This window comes from Gordionus sp. m RMFG-2023, chromosome 1 (genome assembly GCF_954871325.1).
Source record: "Gordionus sp. m RMFG-2023 chromosome 1, tfGorSpeb1-WG-v2, whole genome shotgun sequence".
NCBI classification, from domain to species: Eukaryota; Metazoa; Nematomorpha; class Gordioida; order Chordodea; family Parachordodidae; genus Gordionus; species Gordionus sp. m RMFG-2023.
The window spans coordinates 39137356-39161323 of NC_088775.1; the positions used below are offsets into that span (position 1 = coordinate 39137356).

At 26.1% G+C, this 23968-nt stretch overlaps 1 protein-coding gene across 1 annotated transcript; it reads left to right on the top strand.

Annotated features, from left to right (window-relative positions):
* Window positions 1–36: 36 nt before the first annotated feature.
* Window positions 37–22899, top strand: LOC135930923 (surfeit locus protein 4-like). The gene is made up of 6 exons (XM_065467724.1): window positions 37–192; window positions 234–363; window positions 406–539; window positions 798–841; window positions 8910–9179; window positions 22080–22899. The coding sequence occupies exons 1-6, from the start codon at window positions 142–144 to the stop codon at window positions 22294–22296; spliced, it is 846 nt and encodes a 281-aa protein (XP_065323796.1). The 5' UTR covers window positions 37–141; the 3' UTR covers window positions 22297–22899.
* The last annotated feature ends 1069 nt before the right edge of the window (window positions 22900–23968 follow it).

A 23968-nucleotide genomic window follows, 5' to 3' on the forward strand; every position in this document is an offset into this window, starting at 1 on the left:
GTTGTGTATATATTTATTGATAATATTTGCATCATATATACACAGATAAAAATAAAAACTAGGACAGTTTATATTTCAATCAATTATTTCAACTCTCGGAGGATATTAATTTTGTAACACGTTTACCAATTATTTTAGTTTATGGTTTCGCAAAAGGAAATTTTAAACAAGGCTGAAGATGTTGCTGATGAAGTTTTTAATATAAATTTATTATAATAAATAATATATTACAGATTTTAAGACACACTAAACATGTTCTGCCATTTATTGCTAGATTTTGCCTTGTTAGTACGTTTGTGGAAGATGGCTTTAGAATGTGGTTTCAATGGGGTGAACAAAGAGATTATATGAGTTCTTCATGGCGTACGATCAATTATACCATGTTATATTTATAATACTATATAGATTTTGGATCCTTTTTTGGGTCATGCTTTGTCATCATTAATTTACTTGGACAATTAGTTCCTTCAACCTTAATTTTAATCCAAAAATACACTAAAGTGGCTGTTGGAATACTTTTTGGAGTTGTAATCTTACAGGTTATATTTTTATTGTACCTTTAGATTATAGTGAATTTTTAAATAGATTAACTGAATTGATTTAATATTCAAGCTACATAATTATTTATATGTAAAAACAATATTTTACTTATAATATTTTTAAACAAAATCTTGAATATATAAATAATTTTATATTATTCACACATCCTATTGGAAATGTTGGATTATGATATTTTAAGATTTTTTCTTATGCTAATTTATAATTAGTATATATATCAATAATTTATTTTAATATAGACAATTGCTTACAATATAATATGGGATCTCAGATTTTTCCTAAGGTAATATTCTTATTAATATTATTCTTAAGTTTTAGCTAAAACATAAATATTTCATATGGTGCCTTTATTTATTAATACAATAATAAATTTATGTTAGTTAAAACAAATTGTGTTTTGTATACAAAACTATAAATTTGCAAATAATTTGTTCATCATTTTATTGATTACTTAGTTGCCTTTAAGAAGTTTTTTGTGTTAAATTATCTGTTAGCATTTTTTGTATTTTTACTAGATCCCTAAAAATTTAATCTTTTGGTCTGAGCCTGGCTATTAAGTTTTATTAATTTATAAGATCAAACCAGCCCAAAATGTATTTTTTTAGGGGTAAGCTTAATCCAAAATTTTTAATAACAAATTTTGGTGACTCACTGAAACTTGGGGAGATTTTTAATATTTTTTTTATTTAAAAATAATAAATATGCGATCATGTGGATATGGCTGAAAATTTTTTGATGTAATAATAATTCAATTCAAAGTTTAATTACAAAAGTTTTAAGAATTTCATTAGTCTTAACTTAATAGCATTTAATATAGCAAACACCTTTTTCATTTTTAATGTAAAATTATAGAATTGTTAAAACTTTTGCAATATTTTATTTTACATTAGATAGAGTATATTATTTAAGAATTGTAAAAAGGTATGTGCTATATTGGATGCTACTAAGTTAGGACTATTAAATCAAATACTAGATAATTAATCAATTTAGTTGAAAAACATAATATGTAAATTGATAATATAGATAATTTTAATCGTAAGGAAAAACATAAATTTATATCAATTAAGAATTTAATTAATTTACTTAAATTTGACATATTTTTAATATTACAAAAATAAGAATATTCACACATATATATAAATGAGAGGAATATTTTTTTCCAGGGATGTTTGTTTTAAGATCCCTCAATAAATGCTCAATATATTGAGTGTGGGTTGATATATCATCTGGGCTTATAAAGTTTCTGCTGTGATTGACCGAGTAATGATCATATTCATTTTCATTAAGATTGTTATAACTTTAAATATATTAAATTTTAAAGATTTGTGCTATCACATATTTATTATTTTTATTAACAAAGAAAATATTTAAAAAAAATAATATTTAAAATTTTCCTGAGTTTCAGTGAGTTACCCAAATTTTAAATGATATACCTTTTTTAAAAGTTAAATATAATAATCCCAAAAAAATGTTAATGTTCATTTTATTTGGCTTTTATTTATTTCTCCGGTTTTATTTTTCAGTATAATAACAGAATTATCAGTATTTTATTAATTTCATGAGTATTCATAATAATATATCAGTATTTTCAGGTTTATTATAAAATGTTCAGTAAATATATCTTTTTTAAGTATTTTAATAGATTTATCAGTAAATATATTTATACTAGTTGCTAACCCATCAAGAATGATGGGAATAATAAAATCATAAACTATTACAGGTAAATTTTTTTTGCGAACATTCAGTGAATTTTCTAAAATTTGGAAGTAAATTCCATTAAATAAGGAGATTGTCTATATAGAAAAATCTGGTAGTAATTGAGGCATCGGCAATAGCCAGGATAACCTGATCAAAAGCATGTCGCTGTAAAACATTAACTCCTTACATAAAGATTTTATGAAAGTAAAAATTTTTTTTTTATCTCAACCACAATATGGGAACTTTGCAAATAGTTTAAAATACCTATTTATCAATATCTTCCCATGCCAGAAAATTAACCTTCCTCACTAATCCCAAGTACTTATTATAAATTAGATTTAACAAATAAATTTAAATTATATTTAGCCAATTGAAAAATAAACATTTATCTCATATTAACACCCCAAAATATGCCAGTATTCTCAAACAATATTTGAACTCTGGAAATGACATACAATACCAATTTATCAATATCTACCTACATTTTTAAATATTCTGTATCTTAAGAATCTCAAATAAATAAATAAAGTTTGCTTAGTTAATAAAGAAAATAACTAAACATGTGTTTAATGACTGTATCTTATATGCTGGGGCCTTTGGCAGATATACTATTATGTCCTGTTGTAATCATTTCGTTATTAATATCAACATGTGAAATGCATATTGAGTATGGGTCAGTTGAGACTTTAAAATTATTTTCTGATAACCAGGGGTAAACATGATTTAAATCTTGTGCCAACCTGGTGGTGATTTATTCTGTAATCTATAAAAATTAAACATCTTTTTAATTACTGTCTCCTATATTTTGGGGCCTTTGGCAGATGTACTATTATGTCCTGTTGTAATCATAAATTAGATTTAACAAATAAATTTAAATTATATTTAGCCAATTGAAAAATAAAAATATATCTCATATTACCACCCCAAAATAAGCCAGTATAAAAATTTTATCTCATACAATATTTGAACTCTGGAAATGACATACAATACCAATTTATCAATATCTACCTACATTTCTCAAATTAATAAATAAAGTTTGCTTAGTTAAAAAAGAAAATAATTAAACATCTGTTTAATTACTGTCTCTTATATGCCGGGGCCTTTGGCAGATATACTATTATGTCCTGTTGTAATCATTTCGTTATTAATATCAACATGTGAAATGCAGATTGAGTATGGGTCAGTTGAGACTTTAAAATTATTTTCTGATAACCAGAGGTAAGCTCAAACATGATTTAAATCTTGTGCCAGCCTGGTGGTGATTTATTCTGTAATAATATCTATAAAAATTAAACATCTTTTTAATTACTGTCTCCTACATTTTGGGGCCTTTGGCAGATGTATTATGTCCTGTTGTAATCATTTCGTTACGATTTTTTTAATTAAAATAAAAAATGGTTGATTTTAAAATGAAATAATATAAATAACTATAAACCAATAAAATAAGAGCTTAATAAGCCAATAAAAATAAAGATTAATAAGCCAATAAAAATAAAATAATATAACAATAACACATATAAGAAAGATTATATTACAAAATTTAATATAGAAGGTGGCTGAGTGGGAAGAAGTTTGCCTTTAAATCGTTAAGTCATGGGTTCGAATCCCGTTATATACAAAAAATTTTCTTAAAATTTAACATTAGAGAGATATAGTCTCCATCGATTTATTTATCATTAAGAAGATAGGAAAGTTGATAGGGAAAATAAAAATTAACATTAAGAAGATAGGAAAGTTGATAAGAAAAATAAAAATTAACATTAAGGAGATAGGAAAGTTGATAAGAAAAATAAAAATTAACATTAAGGATATACGAAAACGCTCATTTCTTGATTACGGTGATTATATATACCATTATTTAAATTATATTATTAAAATGATTATAAAATACTATTAAAATAAATTCATTATTTTTATAATTATTGAAATTTATAAATTTTTATTTTGTTCACCACTGGTGCTTAGCACCACTTTGCTCTCCCTTCTGTTCCCAAAGATTGTTGCTGTTGAGTTCACTATCATATTTTTTTATTTTGAAAGTTATTTATAAATAACTGGCACCAATTAGAAGGGAAGAGTTATGCATTGCTTAGCACACCTCTCCTCCCCTAAAAATTATTACACCTCTTTCAATTTTGTAATAATTTAATGAATTTTTCATGTTTTATACAGGTGATACCAAAATAAAAATTGATTTGGACCTAAACCCTTTTCAGTCTTTAAATTGTAGCCTATGGTTCGGTCTGTTATTTAAAATTTGGTTTGATCTTTGGAAATCAAATTCCAGACCAACTTGCAACTTTAGTATATATAAACTTACATTGGCAATTTGTTTCTTCTGATTCATTTTATATTTTGGCCTTTTGTAAGTCTGTTATTTGCAATTTAGTTTGGTCTTTGGAAATCGATTCTAGACCAATCTATGACTTCTACATTCTCATTGAGTTTGGGTCAGAGTTAATACATTGTTACAAATTTCAGTGTGCTAAATACTCTGTAGGTTCCTTTTTGCACCTCAGAAGATATTCTGCCTTCACAATTCTCTTTTTCCTTTACATGTGGAGACAACCTTTTAGAGTTGGAACAATAGCAATTTTCAAATATAAAAGTATTTCTCAATCTCTTCTAAGGATCATTAACGTTTCAAAGTTTTCTATACATAGCTATCAATTAATTAGCACATCAAAGATATAAAACGTTAATTTATCGATGGTGCAATTCCCGGTATCTCATATGGACGACCATTATATGGACCTTATATAGGGTGAGTAATAAATCTGAAAAAATTGGCACTTCTGTACATGAATATATCTATTAATTAGCAGTCAAAGTTATGAAACATTAATTGACAGTGCAATTTCCGGTATCTCATGTGGACAACACTATAATATGGACCTTAAAGGCTATTATTCCATTGAAAATTGTTAAATGACACCTAGAGGATGTGAACATTGTTGGTGATATAGATTCTCTGCTTGAAATATTTTATAACATCCATATCTTTTTCTTTTAATTCTATATCTCTTCAAAAAAAATTATATCTTTAGTTTTTCTTTTATAAATATTTATTTTAATTCCAATTATGGTAATTATTTATTATTTTGCCAATACGTTCTTCTTTAAAATACCTATTTAATGGGTTGAAGCACTAAAACGTACTAAATACGAACTAAATATCAGATCTAATACTTCCAGAATTTTGGCTATAGGCTGATATCATACTTATTTAGCTATAATTCCTTTAATTTTTGGTGGTTGGGCGAGATTAATTAAAGAATTACTAAGTCAGGTACTAAATATTTGCACAACCCAGATATTTAACTCTTCTATATTTTATATTTTGGCATAGTTCCAGTTTTTTCTTATTTTGCTAATAAATTTTATTTGATTATACTGTCTACCAAGCGGATTAAATTAATATGCAATTAAACACTAAACGTTGATAAAATTTGAGAATAAATGCTTTCAGTTACAATTAAATCGTAAGGTTGGCCAAAATTTATTGCTAATAATTTTTCATATATACTGGTTAAAATGCACTTGGTAACCTTGTGAGAGCATTAGAGGTCTGCAATGGGAGTATTTTTATTCCTTCCATTTTGTGGATGGACACCAATTTAGAAAGTTGCGAAGTAGCGCACTAATAATATGTTTAAAATTAGTTCAGAAATCATAATCTTTTAATATAATTTGAAATTTATATTTAAATGTCTAGTTTTTGTCGACGATGGATATTGACTTGAAATCTGGTCGGTCCAATTTCCTAAGCATTCACTCCTGTTATCGAGGTAGGCAGGGAGTTGGTTAATAAATTTTATTTTAAAATATTAAAAGTATCAAAATATATTTATATCTGTAACTCTAGTATCAAATTCATAATATATATATACAATAAATTTGAATAATAGTCTTTAAATGTTAAAGGTTGTTTAACTTACTATTTTTAAATACGAGTTAAATTAAATATATGAATACCAAATTGGATATATTAATCTTTATAAATTTATATAGACAAATCGTATAATATTATTCCTAAATTTAACTAAACAATATTTTATATTATTAATTAATGTTAATACCTCTAGTGTTTTTAAGCTCTCTTTAGGGCCATTCCACGCCAAATCGATCACGATTCGGCCGACCTCTTTTAAAATTGTTAAAAATTTCTGGAATTATTTAGATAGGTAAAAGAGTGAGAAAGCTGTTTATTTTAGCTCGCTACCTGGTTCTCGAGATATAGGGGCTCAAAGGTACAAAAAAGAGCCACTTTGGAATCTGTAAAATTTTTAAAATGCTTATATCTCAAAAACTATTTATAGTAAAAAATATTATAATATATCATTTTGTAGGTAAAGAAATTCTCTAATTGGCTAACAAAGAATAATAAATATTGGCGCCATTATAGGCTTTTAACATCCGGTTTGCCTAAATTGCTTTACCTGTATTTTTAAGCAAAATAGTGAGTTTGTTTTCGAATTTTTTTATTGTTTTTTATTTAGACACCTCTGCTAAATATATATACAATATCAAAACCTTGGCGACGCTATCGACTTTAAAAATTGACAAAAAAATAGATGGCGCTTTATGAAATTACGGATTATGGTTAAAATTTTGCTGCTAGCTTATCAATAACCAGATATTTTCCCTTTTATTAAAAAATTTTGATTTTCTATTAAATATACTAATTAACTGAGGAGCAGAGTGGGCATATGCCCATTAGACACTTAATAATGGAACAAATTTCCCATAATAAATATCTTTCATATAATTTTTTTAATTTTTAAGGTGTCTACAATTTCATCGAATTTTTCATTATTTGATGAAGAAAGATAATGGTATAATTTCAGTCGTTAAAACTTTTTTTTACTCTAGATATTTTTTTCTTCGAATATTTCTTTTCACATAAGCGTTTTCTTTTAATGAGAGATTCCCCATTTGATTGTAGGGATATATTAATGTTATCAATAGCCTCTTGATTAATTATATGAAGGGGAGAATCAATATCTACATTGTCATTTGAAGTATAAGGAATGTTTGATAATTTTTGTCGCCATGAAGAGCATATTAACATATCTAAATTGAATGGTAAATTTTTTTGGGTCATCCAAGGTAGAATCTTTCTTAGATTCTCGCGATAATAAGCATGTCTCTGTAGATTAAATGGGTTGCAACATTTTAATATTTGGTACGTCCATCTGTGATATATAATAAAATTTTAATTGATTTACACCTAGAATACATGTTTTTGCATTCTCCAAATCCAGATTGTTATTGGTAGACAAACTATAAAATTAATCTGAACGGACAGGTCAAAATTATTTCTCAGAAAGAGAGATCGTTTTAAACAATTTATTTTGTAAAATATAATCGAATATATGCCTAATATTTTTACTGCAGCTGTTATATATTATCGAGCTAATAAGTCATTCGCTCGCTATAGTAGCAAAGTAGAGATCTAAAAAATGTAAAACATTTTAATGATAGTGGGAGGGGGGGGGAGGGCAGTACTGGAAATTTTTATCACAATTCTAATAAACGTATCAATATTTTCACTTTCCTTAATAATAATATTTTTTAACCATTAGCGCCATCTACTTTTTTCTTCAATTTTTGGTAAAAATGTATATTATGGAAAAGTCGATAGCGTCGCCAAGGTTTTGACATCGTATATATATTTATAAAAGGTGTCTAAATAAAAAGCAAAAAAAAAATTCGAAAACAAACTCACTATTTTGCTTAAAAATACAGGTAAAGCAATTAAGGTAAACCGGATGTTAAAAGTCTATAATGGCGCCAATATTTATTATTCTTTGTTAGCCCATTAGAGAATTTCTTTACCTATAAAATGATATATTATAATTTTTTTTACTATAAATAGTTTTTGAGATATAAGCATTTTAAAAATTTTACAGATTCCAAAGTGGCTCTTTTTTGTACCTTTGAGCCCCTATATCTCAAGAACCAGGTGTGTTAGAGAACTAAAATAAACGGCTTTCTCATTTTTTACCTATCTAAATAATTCCAGAAATTTTTAACAATTTTAAAAGGGGTCGGCCGAAAAAGTGCCTTTGTTGATCGATTTGACATGGAATTTTAATGTTTTTCTATATAAAATTTAAATATTTATATTTTTTATATATAATTTTTATTATATTCTTATTTGTTTTTTTAAAATATATTTTTTAAAATGATATAGTTCACATTTGTATTTATTTTTTTAAAATTTGAAACCGCTTTTTAAAAATTTATTAAAAAAAATGAAATTTCTCCTGAAAAATATTTGAAATTTACCCTCCGCCCAATGTTTTAGAAATATTTTTAATCCACCCAATTGTTTACATTTTAAGCTCATCCACCTTAGTGTGGGCTGGTCGGCTAAAATTCAGCCCATTGCAAACCTTATGGTTTTTAATCTGTGTTTTTATAAATTATCTATTTTATCGCACTTTTCAGTGTTGTCTTTTTAAAATAGGTTGACTTTATATTTTATATTTAAAAATAATTCGTATAATAAAAAAGTTTAATCTCTAAAAAAACGTCTGGAATAGGAAAAGCTAAACTACGATATTTTACTATATTGCAACTTGTCTCACGTCTACTAATTTGAGCACTATTTTTGCTCACAATGACAATATACATATATTTTTTCACAGAAACGTTGCGGTGTGCGGAGGTCTGTGTCTAATCCTTGCAGAAGATCACGATCGGGCCGATAATCAAACCCGTAAGAAGACTGTTTTTGCTGGCATGCCTAGTGTTGGGGGCAACAAACCCAAATCTTACTTTCAATTGGCGGGACGAGTTCTACTTGCCACCATGTTCGCCACCCTAACCAACGTGGTTTCCGTTTCCACATCATGGACGCCCGTCGCTGCTGCTATGCTCATGGGTGGATCGGCTCTCATGGTGCTCGTCGTAATTGGGTAATAATTTATGCAATCATATTGATGAATGTCTTATTGGAAGACAATTATAATAAGAAGTCGATAGGTTAAAAAAACCAGCTAATGGGTAGATTCTTGTCCGTGTCAAATTTGAACATTAGATCAATTAAACGAATCCTTGATATCATGTTTGACTAAACCTAGCCCACATCATACCTTATCTCCTATTTAGTTTAGGTAAAACTAAAATCAGACTATTCAATGTTCAAATTGTATTACTATATGAAACTTTATTTAAAAGTTATCGTATAGCCCACCAATCTCTACATGACATGATATTCACTGGATACACCCCCCCCCCAACCTATACCTGCCCCCTCCTTAAAAAATTTCTTCCATCATTTATCACATCTTTTTAATTATAATGGAATTACCTTCATAAATTTTAAAAAGAATAACTTAAATTGTTAATGCTCTACTACCAACTAACAAAATATGGTGAATGTAAAGAGTTATTTATTAGAACATGAATTCAATTAAAAACCCAACCCCCACATTTACAATGAATTCATTATTATAGTATATTGTTTGGCATGAATATAAGTTTGCTAATAGAATGTCTAACCCTTTGATTATCAGGAAATTATTTATAAATAGTTTTATTTTGAAAATAATGTCTCTATGATTATTTACAATTAGAGATGTAAATTTCCCGGGAAAATTGGTTCATGGGAAATAACGGGAAATTAATAAATAACCACATAATACACTTTAAACCTTTCATTTTTTTATTGAATAACTATTAAATTTGGGGAACTAAGGGAAAATAAAATAATTAAACAATAATGATAAAAATACACTGTAAATATTTCGTTTTTTTATTGAATAATTTTAATAATTACAAAAAGCATGTATTATAAATTACATTTAAAATTCATGGGATGCTAATGTAATAGTATCAACATCGTCATGGGGTACAATTGAAATATCTATCACTTGATATTGATAAATCGGAATCTGAACCTTTTGATGATATCCTGAACATGATGTATTTGTATGATCCTTTAAATATATGTTATGCCTGATTGATATTAATTTTTCAACTCTTTCATTTTTTATTCTATTTATCGTTTTTGAATGAATTTTTCTAAATGCTGACCAGATTCTTTCTGACGAAACACTTGAGGGTGGTATCGAAATACATCTTATTGCCACTTGACAAAGGGATTGATTTGTACTAGTGTTGTTAAACGGCTCGATTTGAGCCGATTTTGAAAACAGCTAACTCATTATTTTAGCTAGAAAAATTTGTCTAAGCCTCGAGATTTTGTTAATAGATGTTCAAACCTTTGTGCCACCTATGAGCAAAATCTTAAGGCTTGCATAATATTTTTTCTAATAAAATATTGAGTTAACCGTTTTTAAAAATCGGCTCAAATGAGCCTTTTAACAACACTAATTTGTACACAACCCCTTTTACCATATGAGTGGTTTGGAATGTATCGATCTCTCCCAAATGCCAGATTCTTTATATAAACCTTTTTTTGAACAATATTTTGCTAAATTACCCATAATTTTTCTAATATCGCAATTAATTTGGCTTGAAATAATATTTATTAAATTTAAAGCTACTGTTAATTCGCTGTCTGTTAATATCACATCATAATATCTAGGATCCAGAAGATTTGTTGCATAATGATATTCTCGGCAACAAAATTTATTTCGTTTATTAATATGCATCTTAACATTTTCAAATCATTTTCATTAAAGATAAAAGTTGAGAATTAAATTTATATTTTATATCCCAAAATATTTCTGGTACGTCAGAATAATATCATTGTATCCAATTCTACAATTATAATTTTGTTATAAATAAATTCCAAAAAAGTCAGTACAGACTAGTTTATCCCAGTATCCTTCTTTGTCCAATATATACGCCTTCGTTGTTTGTCTATAAATAAACTTGAAATTGCAATTTCTTGCAAAACTTCCTTATTTTTGACAACACTTTACAACCAGGGATTCGAACCGAACCTGAACCCCGTTTATAAAATTTTCAAAACCCCAAACCGAACCCAGGAAATTTACTTGAACCCAGCTTCAACTGGGTTCAGTGTATTGTTTATTAAAATCATATATTAAGATATTTGTATAATTGTAAATACAAATATTAATCATTTAATTGAGATTTTATAATATTTTCAAATTTCTAATTAAGTGAAGTGTTAAAAACTTTTAAACAACTTTATTCATTTACGCCATTTAAAATTTATTCTCAAAGATTTCTATTGGAGTGTTAATAAATTTTAACAATTAAATTCATTTACGCCATTTATTTTTAATTTTTAGCTAATTCTCAAAGATTATTTTAGAAGAAAATAAAAGTGAACAAATCAAAGTAAAAATTATTATATTGGATATTGTTAATTTAAAGAAATACGTCTAAATAAAATAAAAGATTAATTTTTTATATCAAGTTTATTTATAGTTTTTTAATTATGATTTAAATATAGATTTTTTTTTATCAATTCAAAAATGCTTAAACCCAACCTGAACCCGGTGTAACGTGTGAAAATGATCTGTGAGATTTCGAAATCTCACACCATCAAAATCCCATGGATGGGTTGTGAGATTTTGATTTAAATGGACTCCAATGTTTTTGAAGCGATAAATTAAAAGTAAAAGTTTTCATGACAAGTATTTAAAATTACTAATATTATAATATAGTGACAATAATTATATACACCCTAATTGTCTAATTATAATCTTTGATTGCTTTGATTTGTTTCATTTTAAGAGTTCTTTTGAATTTTTAGATTAATAAGTTGAATACTGGGATATATCAAATAAATAAACACCATTAAGCAATAAAGTAAAGGATTTATATAATTTCTATTTTTAATATATATATATTAAAATGCATATAATTGAATAGTCGATTATTTATAATTATATACAAATAAACTTGAATATTATAATTATGTAGCGTAGTCTTATTGGTTATATGTTACACTACCTACCTTCAAAATCTTGGTTGGAATCCCCGTACATACCTTTTTTTAAAATTGAAAATCTGATTGTTTTGTTCTTTTTATTTTTCACAAAATTCGGCATATCTTATAACCCAATGCTGCCTATCTAGTCTGCATTTTATATTTTTAGTCTGTATTTCATACCAAAGAGTGGGGGTGATATGGTTCAGATTATTTTAGGCTATGTGGGTTGCCTTGGCAATATATGAATATTATATTTATTATTTGTAAAGGAAGTAAAAATATCCTTACTAATATTCTAATTTACACAGTATGAAATTTATATAATAAAAACAAATTTAAGTTTAAGGTCCAAAATCGAAGACTACAATCTCATAACTATCCAGATTTGACCTTTCCTCAGATTTCCTATATCAATATTAATTTATGATACCTCCCTTTTCTACCTTACCTTCTAAAAATCATTACCTACCATTTTTAAATAATGCAAAGAAATGGTAAGATAAATTCTTAACTTAAATGACTTAATCATAATGCTTATTTTGTTTACCTAATATAATATTTTTAAAAAAATCCATCTCTATATTAATTTATACTTATATATGGATTGGGTCACATAAACTAATAAGCAAATAGACGAAGAACTTTATTGATATAACTATTTATCATATAATGCACATTATAATGTATATATAGAATTTTATTTATAAACTACAACTTTCATAAAAAAAATATATCAGCTGAATATAAAGTATAATATGAAAGAAATATATATATTTTTATAATAAAAATTATTTGATCCTAATAAGGAAATATAAATAATGCTAGATGGATGATAAATTATTGCAAAAATATTTATTATGAGGAATATAAATTATAATATGAATGAAGTATTTATATTTTTATAATAAAAATTATTTGATTCTAATAAGGAAACATTAAATAATGACTTGATGGATGATAAATTATTGCAAAAATATATATTATGAAAAATATATCTTATAATAATAAAGTATTTATAATTTTATAATAAAAATTATTTAACACTAATAAAGATGTATTAAATAATGATTAGAGCGAAGATAAATGATTGCAATCAAAAACATTTTCGAAATGGTTTCCTCCATTTTTTATATAAATAAAATTATTTTAAAATTTTTTAATATTATCGCGAATATAAAATGGGTCATATCGGGCCCATACAAAGTTATTATTATATTTTAAATATGTAAAAATAGGAGTATTAAGCATTGTGGCCATTGCCCTGACTTCTGTGTCAGAAGCCCATATCCGTCCTGTCATAACATTATTTACGATTAGGGTTGTGCCGATATTAAATATCGGATCGGTATCTATATTTAGCGTTTTCCGAAAATATCGGATCGGGCCGATACCTGTAAAAAACCGATCCGATCTTTTTACTTTTCTTTTTTTATTATTTTATGTTTTGTATATTTATTTGACATTATTATAATATTTTCTAAATAATTTTTTTTAAATTTTATTTCTTTTTTAAAATAGATTTATAGTATTTTAAAAGTTTTATTTTATAAAAATAAAAAGGAACACCCAAAGTTTTATTTATTTTAAATCTTTTAAAATAACGCCAATTTTTTTATTTATACTTTAAATAAAAGAATTTTTTTAAATATGGTATCTGAATTATGGAAAATATTTTACAAAGGACAAAGATAATTTTGCAAAATGCGTTATCTGCGGAATCATCTGAGTCTACCTTCAATACGGCAGGAGACATAGATAGTCCATATCGTAGAAGCTTATTTCCAGAAAATCTAGAGGCTCTCATATTTATTAAAAAGATCTAATATATTATAATTTTATAATTCCACATAAAATGGATATATCATTAAATATATATTTTTTTATTATAGTCATAATTGTAGAAATAAAAAAATTAAATTAAATTCATAATTCGATTTTTTGCATAAAAAATATTAATTTCTTAATTACATTTGGTTCACACGGGGGTGATTTAAAATCAGTAAAAATATCGGATCGGTATCGGATCGGTTTTGAAGCAATATCGGATCGGCGAAAAATATGTGGATCGGCACAGCCCTATTTACGATATATGTTTTTATATCCATTTTTTTATTTGTGTCATAAATGTAATTCTGAATTCCTTTTTCCATCTCAAATGTTAACATAAATTGTGCCAACCATTGCCTGAGAATAATATGGGAATTTTGAGCCCCTGTGATCTCCACACTAATCGCCCTAAATTATATAAAGTAGAATAAAATGAAATTTTATATTAATATGTTCTACCTATAAAAACAATTCCCATCACCTTCAATTTGCCCCAAGATAGTTGGTTCACCAAGTTGTTTACCATAGTCTACATCCCGACAATGTTTGGGAGGCTTTAGAGCATATATTTTGGCATGATATTTTTCCCATGCTTTTGTTGTAGGGAAAAAATATCGAGGGATATTTTCTAATTTATTTAATATCATAATATCATCCAATTCTGTATACATAATTAATTAAAAAATAAATCAAATACATATCAGAAATAACATACTTATGGGAGACTTTGGATCGATAAAATCTGTATCAAGTGGAAAATTTTCATCTTTAAAGCCAACATTCTGGGAACCACTGTCAATAGGAGATGTATTACATATATCTTCACACAGATGTCTGCTTATAAAAATATTTTTAAAAAATTATCATATCATTCAAAAAATAATTTGAATATATATCAAAAATAACATTAACTATGGTAGACTTTGGATCGATAAAATCTGTATCAAGTGGGAAATTTTCATCTTCAAAGCCAACATTCTGGGAACCACTGTCAATAGGTAATGTATTACATATATCTTCACCCAGATGTGCTACTTATAATTTTTTTAAAAAATTATCATATCATTCTAAAAATAATTTGAATATATATCAAAAATAACATTACCTATGGGAGACTTTGGATCGATAAAATCTGTGTCAAGTGGGAAATTTACATCTTCAAGCTGAACATTTAGGGAACCAATATCCAAAGGCAATACATTATAATAAAAACATTTAAAATAATTATAATGATATTAAATATTAACCTTTGTATCTAAAAATATTTTTTACTTTATAAAAAAAATGTGATTTTGAAAAAATCATTACCATTTTCATCTGGATCTTCATTTTTTCGCACAATAAATTCTTTTAGATTGCGTAGATTATATTTTGTTTTAAAAATAACATTATTTGTATTAATTCATATTGATATACAATAAATAATTTATATAATATAATGATTACCCTTATCAAATATTTTATTGATCAAATAAGGGCCAATCCAGGGGTTCAACATTTTCCCCCCTTTCCTATCTGACCTTTTATGATTCCATGCAAGAACCTTTTGTCCCACAACAAAAGATTTTGCACCATTAGTCCTCTTCTCATAATCCTTTCTCTGTTTGAGCTGAGCTGTGCCAATATTTTGTATAGCCAGCTCTGTTATAGATGCGCCATTTTTATATCTAACTCTTCCCTTAGACATTCGTCAATTGTTATTTTTGCCATGACCTCTGGTAAGGCTAATACATCATTAATTTTATTTTGTAAAATATAATTATAAAGATTATCTTTACTGTAAGAGAACGTCGCGGTTTCTGACCATACATCAGTTCTTAGGGTGAAAATACCGTAGAAGAGTGTATGCAAGAATTGTAGGTCCCACACACCCCTACTAAAGCGTCCGGCCAGTCAGTTGGGATATCCAAAACCGATTTTGCTATTCGGTTCTGGATTGTCCTATTAACTCTCTCAACCAAACCATTTGCTTGTGGGTGGTAGGCGGAGGTTATTCTCTGTACTATCCCACAATATTTATCTGATCATTTATCTGAATTTATATATTTTAGTTTTATTAAATTAAAAACAAATAAAATTCAAAGTTAAAATAGATATTTTTAATTTTATTACTTCATAACATTGGTGGGTGTTGACAATAATGTATAAGGCTTTTACAATAGATTTAGCTGTTTTATCCTTTATAGAAATGGTCATTAAATATTTTGAAAAATAACATATTGCACATAAAATATATTTAAAATTTTCTCTAGACTCTGGCATCTGGATTAAATCGATGCCAATTTGATACCAAGACTTTGGTACTACCTTTATATTATGCAAAACATTAGAAGTTTTATCAAAACGACTGTTTGATTTTTGACAAACCTCACAGAATTTGATAAACTCCCTAATGTGCTTATTGCTTCCTAACCAATAAAAGCTATAAAAAAAATTAATTAAGATAATGTTGCAAATGTTTACTTTTCAGTTATTATTTGATTAGTTTTATTTATCCCCAGATGTCCTCTCATGGAAATACCTGGAACTGTAGATACACCCCCCTCATGTATCATTTTAATTATCTTCCTTTGTTCATCTCCTGACCATATAACTTTTCTTTCTTCTAAAATAATATATCATTAAATTATATAAATAATAATAAGCAGAAAAAATAAAAACAATCAATGGCTTAAAGATTTATAATGCTAAATAATAATGAAAAATTGCATTGAAAATTTTATATTTATACATTATAAAGTATCTGACATTTACTTTCACCCAAAGTGTTAACTTCTGCAATATTAAATTTTATATTTATAATAATATTAGGTGATATTGCAGAAATAATAAATTTTATGTGATAATCTAAATTAAATTTTAGTTGTATAAATAGCACTTATCTTATAATGCCTATATGTAAAATCTTAGTAAATATCAGAGACCTGCAGAGGTACCATTTGCACGGCCCGGCCCGGTTTTAAATTTTATAGGCCCGGCCCGGATATTAAAAAAAATTTTTACGGCCCGGCCCGGATTAAAAAAAAATTTCAGGCCCGGCTCGGAATTTTTTAAAATTATATTCGACCTGGTATATACAAAAATTCACCTATGAGGTATTTTACCATATTTTTCAGCGAGTATTATCGCTTATTATTTAAAAAATACATTTAAAAAGCTAATATTTTGAGAATATTATATTGAATTTATAAAAATGGATATTTTGAGCATATACTATATTTTATATTGCATTTATAAAAATAAAACTAATATTCATAAAAATGGTAATAATATTTGTCATATACTATATTTTATATTACATTTAAAAAAATTAAAACTAATATTTAATTTATAAAAATGAAAAATATTTTGAGAATATAATATATTGTATTTAATTTACTATTTAATTTACTATTTAATTTATAAAATAAAAATAAATCGCTATTTAAAAAAATGCATGTATAATAAATAGTATTTTGAAAATATAATCTAATTGCACAATATTAATATAATTTATTTTATAATATAAATTTTTAACAAAAGAAGATAATTGTATATAATATTGTACAAAAAAATAATGAAAAATGTTGGATTAAAAACTTTCAAGACTCAAGGTAAATATAATAAATGCAATAAATATTTGACAGTTTGCAAAGTAAGCATGATTGACGAAACCCTATACTCAAGAAAGATATTAAAAATTCACAAATTATCATGAAGAAAGAGAAGCATCTTTACCTTTTCAGGTTGAAGATAACTTCTTTTTTCGTCAAGAATTCTCCCAGTAGTGGAAAAATTCCGCTCACAGCTTGCACTTAAAGCAGGAATTGCCAATTTTGCTAAAATTGGAAATTCGTTTTGATGAGCCGCCCACCACTAACAAATTATCCACCTTAAATGTTTTATCTATTATTTATGTAATTATAATATTCATCATCGGGTAGTGACATATTACCAGAATTACCATCGCCCCATTTGTCATAAAACGTTTCAGTTTGTTTAACAACAGTCGTAATTTGACTGGTCGATGGTATTTCATTTACTTCCTGAGCCTCTTGTAATTTAATATAATCTTTTATATAGTTTTCCGTCATTTTGCGATCTGTCCCTGACTACATACGTAATTGCTTGAATTTGGGACAGAGAAAAAGAGAAATAAAATGATACTTGTGTAAAACAAATTTTTCAATTAAAAGATGCTTTATATTAAGTAAAATCAATTTTATTTCTCCTTTTCGCTTTGAAAGGCATTACAAACTTTAAGAAGTGATATTCCTTTATTTGATTTGTTTTGGTAAAATATATTCTGAATTATAAAAAAATATATTAATACTTGAATAAATTTGCTGGAAATTAATAATTAGATCGATCTGTGGGTTGTTAGGTAGTATTAACCATCACCCAATATTATATTAATCATAACTATAATATAATATAATCTTATAACCATTAACTCATAATGTAAAAATTTTTATAAAAAATATTAAGGCCCGGCCCGGGTTTAACAATCTTAGGCCCGGCCCGGATATAGTTTAAAAAAATTTTTTAGGCCAGGCCCGGATATGTTTAAAAGATTTAAAATACGGGCCGGGTTTAGGGCCGGGCCTGCAGGTCTCTGGTAAATATATTAAATGTTCTTATATATATATAAACATAAAATATATTAAAATAATTTGAAATAAAAAATACACTTACATCCTAATTTACCTATAAAATAAATTAATTAAGACTTTAACAAATATATGAAATGTTCTAATCAAATTTAATAATTCTCCTAAATTTAAAAAAATAATTAATTTATTTATAAGCCCATATACATTATGACAATTTGAAATAAAAATATATCTAAAAATTACTTTCCCCTATCATGTAGTAAAGATTTTCATCTTTTATCTTGTAGGCCGTGCTTTTTTAATAAAGTTAGATTTATTGACATTAAGTGGAATTTTTGAAAATTGTAAAAATTCATTTATTTTGGAAAAATTATCACTAAAAATATTTATAAAATATAATATATATTGTTAGTTAAACTTTTTATACAGGAAATATTCCTTTCTTTAATTAAAATGTATTATATAGAAATATTTTCAATTTGGCAGCTACATTAAAATCTCACGTTTTAAATTTGAGAAAATTTAATCCATATTGAATTCGTAATGTGAGATTTTAAAAAAATCCATGAGATTTTTAAAAAATCCATGAGATTTTGAAATATTGAATAGCCATGAGATTTTGATGGTGTGAGAATTCCAAATCTCACGGCAATCACTTTCACACGCTACACCGGAACCAAACCTGGGTTCAAAAATATTTCCCTGAACCAAACCCGAAACGAATCCATCTATTTTTTAAAATCTCAAACCGAATCCGGGCTAAAATTTTGCCGGGTTCGCATCCCTGTTTGCAACATTATAGTAAAGCCTCCCCATCATGTCGGACTGGAATTTTTAAGGAAGATTTACAGTGAAACGAGTGTTAAAAATCAATTAACAATAAAAGTGGGTAAACATAATAAGATTTTATTTTAATTTAATACATATTGAAATTAAATATGGACAAGCAATTAATTAACAAGAATCTTTGAAAAAAAATGTGTTGGAAATTTAATAAAAAATAAAAAAATGTGTTATAGTAAAATATTTATTAATTTTTTCAAATTTTTCTTAAATTAATATAAAAACAATGTTTAATATAGAATCTTTATTACCAATAGTAATATTAATTTCTCCAATTTAAATGAAAACTCCCAATCTTCATCGAGAATTCAAAGACCATAAAGAATATACAAATATTGGAATAAAGAAAAAATAGATATAGTTATTAAAATGTTATCAATGTTTGAAAAACAACAGATGAAAATTAAAAACATCGCAAAATACAAAAATGTCTACAGCATTGGTCCATAAATTTAGACGGGACACATTCCCAGATATAAACGGAGATCCTTTAAAAGAATACAGTATTCAAAAAAGAGGATGTAAAAAAAGATTCTTCCGTAATTGAAAGATACATCATTAGTTTATTGTTGCAAAATAATACTCTTACTTTCCAGAAGATAATAGAAAAGTTACCCCCTGGTAGTCCAAATACGAAAACAACAATTAGCAAATATATCAAAAATATAGGTTGGTCGAAAAAAAAGAGCTGGCAAGGAGCCTGTTAGAAGAAATACTCCTGGGGCATTAATATTCGTCAAATCTACTGTGTAAAGATCTTAAATATCCCAAGAGAAAAATTATATTTCTTAAATGAAACTGGAATAAACTTGCATGTTGTACCAATTTACACCTGGGCGCCATACAATGTCCGTCCAATAATAAAAATCCCATCCTTTAAGGGTAAAAATGTAAGCATTCTTTGTACAATTGGAATTGGAGGTAATCCATTATAAAATAATCGAAGGAGCTTATAATGGGTTATTATTCCCTATTTTATGACAGAGTTTATCAGTTGTCTTACCACCAGATACTATTATTGTAATAGATAATGCATCTATCCATAGTTGCCATCTTATCGATGCTTATAAAGATAGGATTGAATACCTACCACCATATTCACCTCAACTAAATCCCATCGAAATTTTTTTAGAGTATTGAAAAATAAATATGGAGCAATCAATCCCCGCCCTAATTCAAGAGATTCACGGAATTATTCCTTATGATTTTACTAACTTTTACAATCACATGCAAAGCTATTTGGAGTTGAGTTATCGTGGGCAACTGATTAATTAGGTAATCCTTTTAATTGATTTGTATTCATATTAACCTTTTTAATTTATAAAAAGGTACCATCATCAAATTCGTGGAACAATGGAATATTTTGATAAATTATAATTATTTTTATGTATTAATTATTTTATCGAAGTTATTATAAATATATAGTATCATATTTTTATCGAAATAAATGGATACAAAATTCCAAAATAGATTTAAGAAATTCTAAAATAATCAAAAAGACTTTTAAGATCAAAAAAAAATTTACATTTTTTATCACATAATTTCTTTTTATTATTTAAAAACGATTAATCTTGTTAATTAATTGCTTGTCCATAATTAATTTCAATATATATTGAAAAATAAAATCTTATTATGTTTACCCCCTTTTATTGTTAGTTGATTTTTAACACTCGTTTCACTGTATATCCTTTCAATATTTGCCTTTCTTTAAAAGTTGCAATAAAATACCATTAAATTTTATATATTTAATTATTTGTTTGGTTTTTATATCTTGTGGCATAAATCTTTAATAAGCAGATTCAAGTCATGTGCTGCTTAGACATCTTTGTTGAATTTGGGAAATTATATGTCAATTGACAATATTTGCATATTTATATATACCCTTTCTTGTTATTAGCTGTATCTTTAATAAAATGTTGGAAGTTTTCCGAGGCATAAAATATTACAATCATATTAATTTAAATTAAACATCAATAATTATTATATCAGTTATATAGTATGATTAAAATATCCTTATATATCAAATCTAAATATATCATTAATTATTAATAATTCTATAATATATCATATTATATATATGAGAATATAATGTTACCTTTGTTTTATACTTTTAAAATTATAGGTTTGAAGAGTTGAACTAATAAAAAATAAGTTTAAAGACTCACGAGGAAAATAAAAATTATTTAAAAATGTGATATAATAAATCAAATTATAAATCTTAATTTTTTAATAAAATATTATATTTACGTTATTTCCCAGGAAATTTCCATACCTTTACAACTCTATATGCAATATATAGATTTGTCGATGTATAGCGATATTATTGTATTATAATAGGTCTATGATAAAAGTATAATTTTTACAGCAATATATTTTACCCTATTTCATCAAAATTTTTTTATAGATACCTCCCAATAAATTAACCTACCCCTAGTTACCCTCCTTGAATGCCCACCCCCTTAATAAATTGGAAGCAAACTGTTACTCCCCCCCCTTCCCTTCCCAATCATATAGCCACTAGTCCACAATCTACTCTAAAAAAGGTTTTTATTAAAATAACGATCGAGGTTTAATTTTAAATGGCCAAAAAGCACTTTCTCATATTTGATATATACTTACATGCTTAATATATATTTTTATTCGATAATTTTTTTTAAATTACATTCTGCTCGTTCTTTTAGATTCAAGACAAAGTTAAGCGCCTTGGTATTGGTGGCTTGGCTCTCTGCTCTCAACCTCTACGTCAACGATTGGTGGAGTAAAGCCGCCAATTCCTATGTCCGCGATTTTATGAAATACGATTTTTTCCAAACCATGTCAGTCGTAGGAGGCCTTTTACTGGTAGTAAGCCTTGGTCCAGGCGGGGTGAGTTTGGATGAACACAAAAAACGGTGGTGAAATAGCAATTTTTATTAATATAATTACATTCTTTATTTGGGTTTGACGTTTCAAGGTCTTATTTTTTATAATTATGCAATGTTTTTTTTAAAGCAATTTGTTTAATTAAAAATTGGATTCTTATTTTATATTATTATATCGATTTTTATAAATGACCGAGTTTTATTAATTTTAAATTCTTGAATTTAAATAATTAACATGACACATAATTTTTTTGTTCGTTGTGACCGTTTAAATCGTATTATTTAATTCCTAGTAATATATTATATTATCATATTTGTTATAATTTATATAAAATATTTTTTACCCAAAACCCGATGTTAAATTTTTTTCATCATTATTATCTTGTTGCTCATTTGTTTTAACTCGAACCCAATCAGATTGTCATTCAAGTTTGTATTTTTAATGTTTTAAAAGTTGCTTAAAAAAAAATTTAATGACCAACTTCTAAAAAAATTTGTCATACGAGACAAAATCGATTAATAAAAAAACGTTTTATTACCTTGTACACTGTATATTTTGTTTATTGTACTATATTATATTATTGTTAATATATTCATTATAATATTTGTATTTGCGAAATATTAGAATTTTTAAAAAAATTTTTACCCATACAAAATAATTTATATTTTTTTAAATAAAGAAATTAACTTTTGTTTTTGTGTGTTATTTCAAACCTCTTTTTACCTATATATAATAGTAATTTTTTGCTAAACATCAGAACTAGTTAGAATTACTTTTATTTTCCTTATATTTAAACTTTTTTTTTGATCAAAATCTTAATGCATATGTTTAGCAGTTTATTATGTTCAATTTTATGATGTCACTCATATCTAATAACACTAATAAAATCTTAATAACCCTTTAGCGATTTTCATTTCATGATGTAACGTTTTCATATTTAAGTTTAATAATGATTCTAATCGGGTCATTTTATCCGATATAAAATAATCAGGGTCAAAGGAATACAACGTATAAAACACGATAGAAGATTATAGTCATCTTATGTAAATCTATCTAAAAAACTATCAACACAAACAAAGTATAATTTCATAATAATTCCCTTTAAAGAACTTCAATTGGAGTCTTTTTCACAATCAAATCGTAATTTGGTCTCGATTAAAAAATCTTGAAAATTTATAGGCGTTATACCTACCCTTGATGATAGTGAGATTAAATTTTGCTAAAAGATTTTAACTCTTAATTCTAATCAAATCAAAATAATTATCCATTCTTATATTTTTATATTGATCGTGGAATCAATACAATTTTTAGCATCCATTAGATTAGTACCTACTGACTGTAGATACTTATTTAGTGGATCTATTGTATTGTTATTATATCTCATAAATTATAATGGCTAATATAACGAAATTTATATTAACGCATTGAATAAAAAACCAGAGGCTTCGATTGAATCGAGTGGAAACCTCTGAATTTAGATTTCTGTTAGAAAAGTAAAATAATATTTCACCAATAGCCTCAAAATTCTCATAAATGATGCGAGATGTTTTTAAATGAAGTCCACCTCTGGTCTAAAAGTCTACTGGATACTTTAAAATGTCTAAAAGATTGGAAATGATAACAATATTATACCAATTTTGAACCACAAGATGCAACTTGTGGTTGTAGCTTATAAAAGGAACCCTTTTATTAAATGTTTTTTAAAGAA

Coding starts and splice junctions, on each gene's coding strand:
- LOC135930923 (XM_065467724.1), top strand. CDS start 142: ATGGTTTCGCAAAAGGAAATTTTAAACAAGGCTGAAGATGTTGCTGAT. Junction 842..8,909: donor GATCTCAGATTTTTCCTAAG/GTAATATTCTTA, acceptor ATTTTTTCACAG/AAACGTTGCGGTGTGCGGAG. Junction 9,180..22,079: donor ATGGTGCTCGTCGTAATTGG/GTAATAATTTAT, acceptor TCGTTCTTTTAG/ATTCAAGACAAAGTTAAGCG.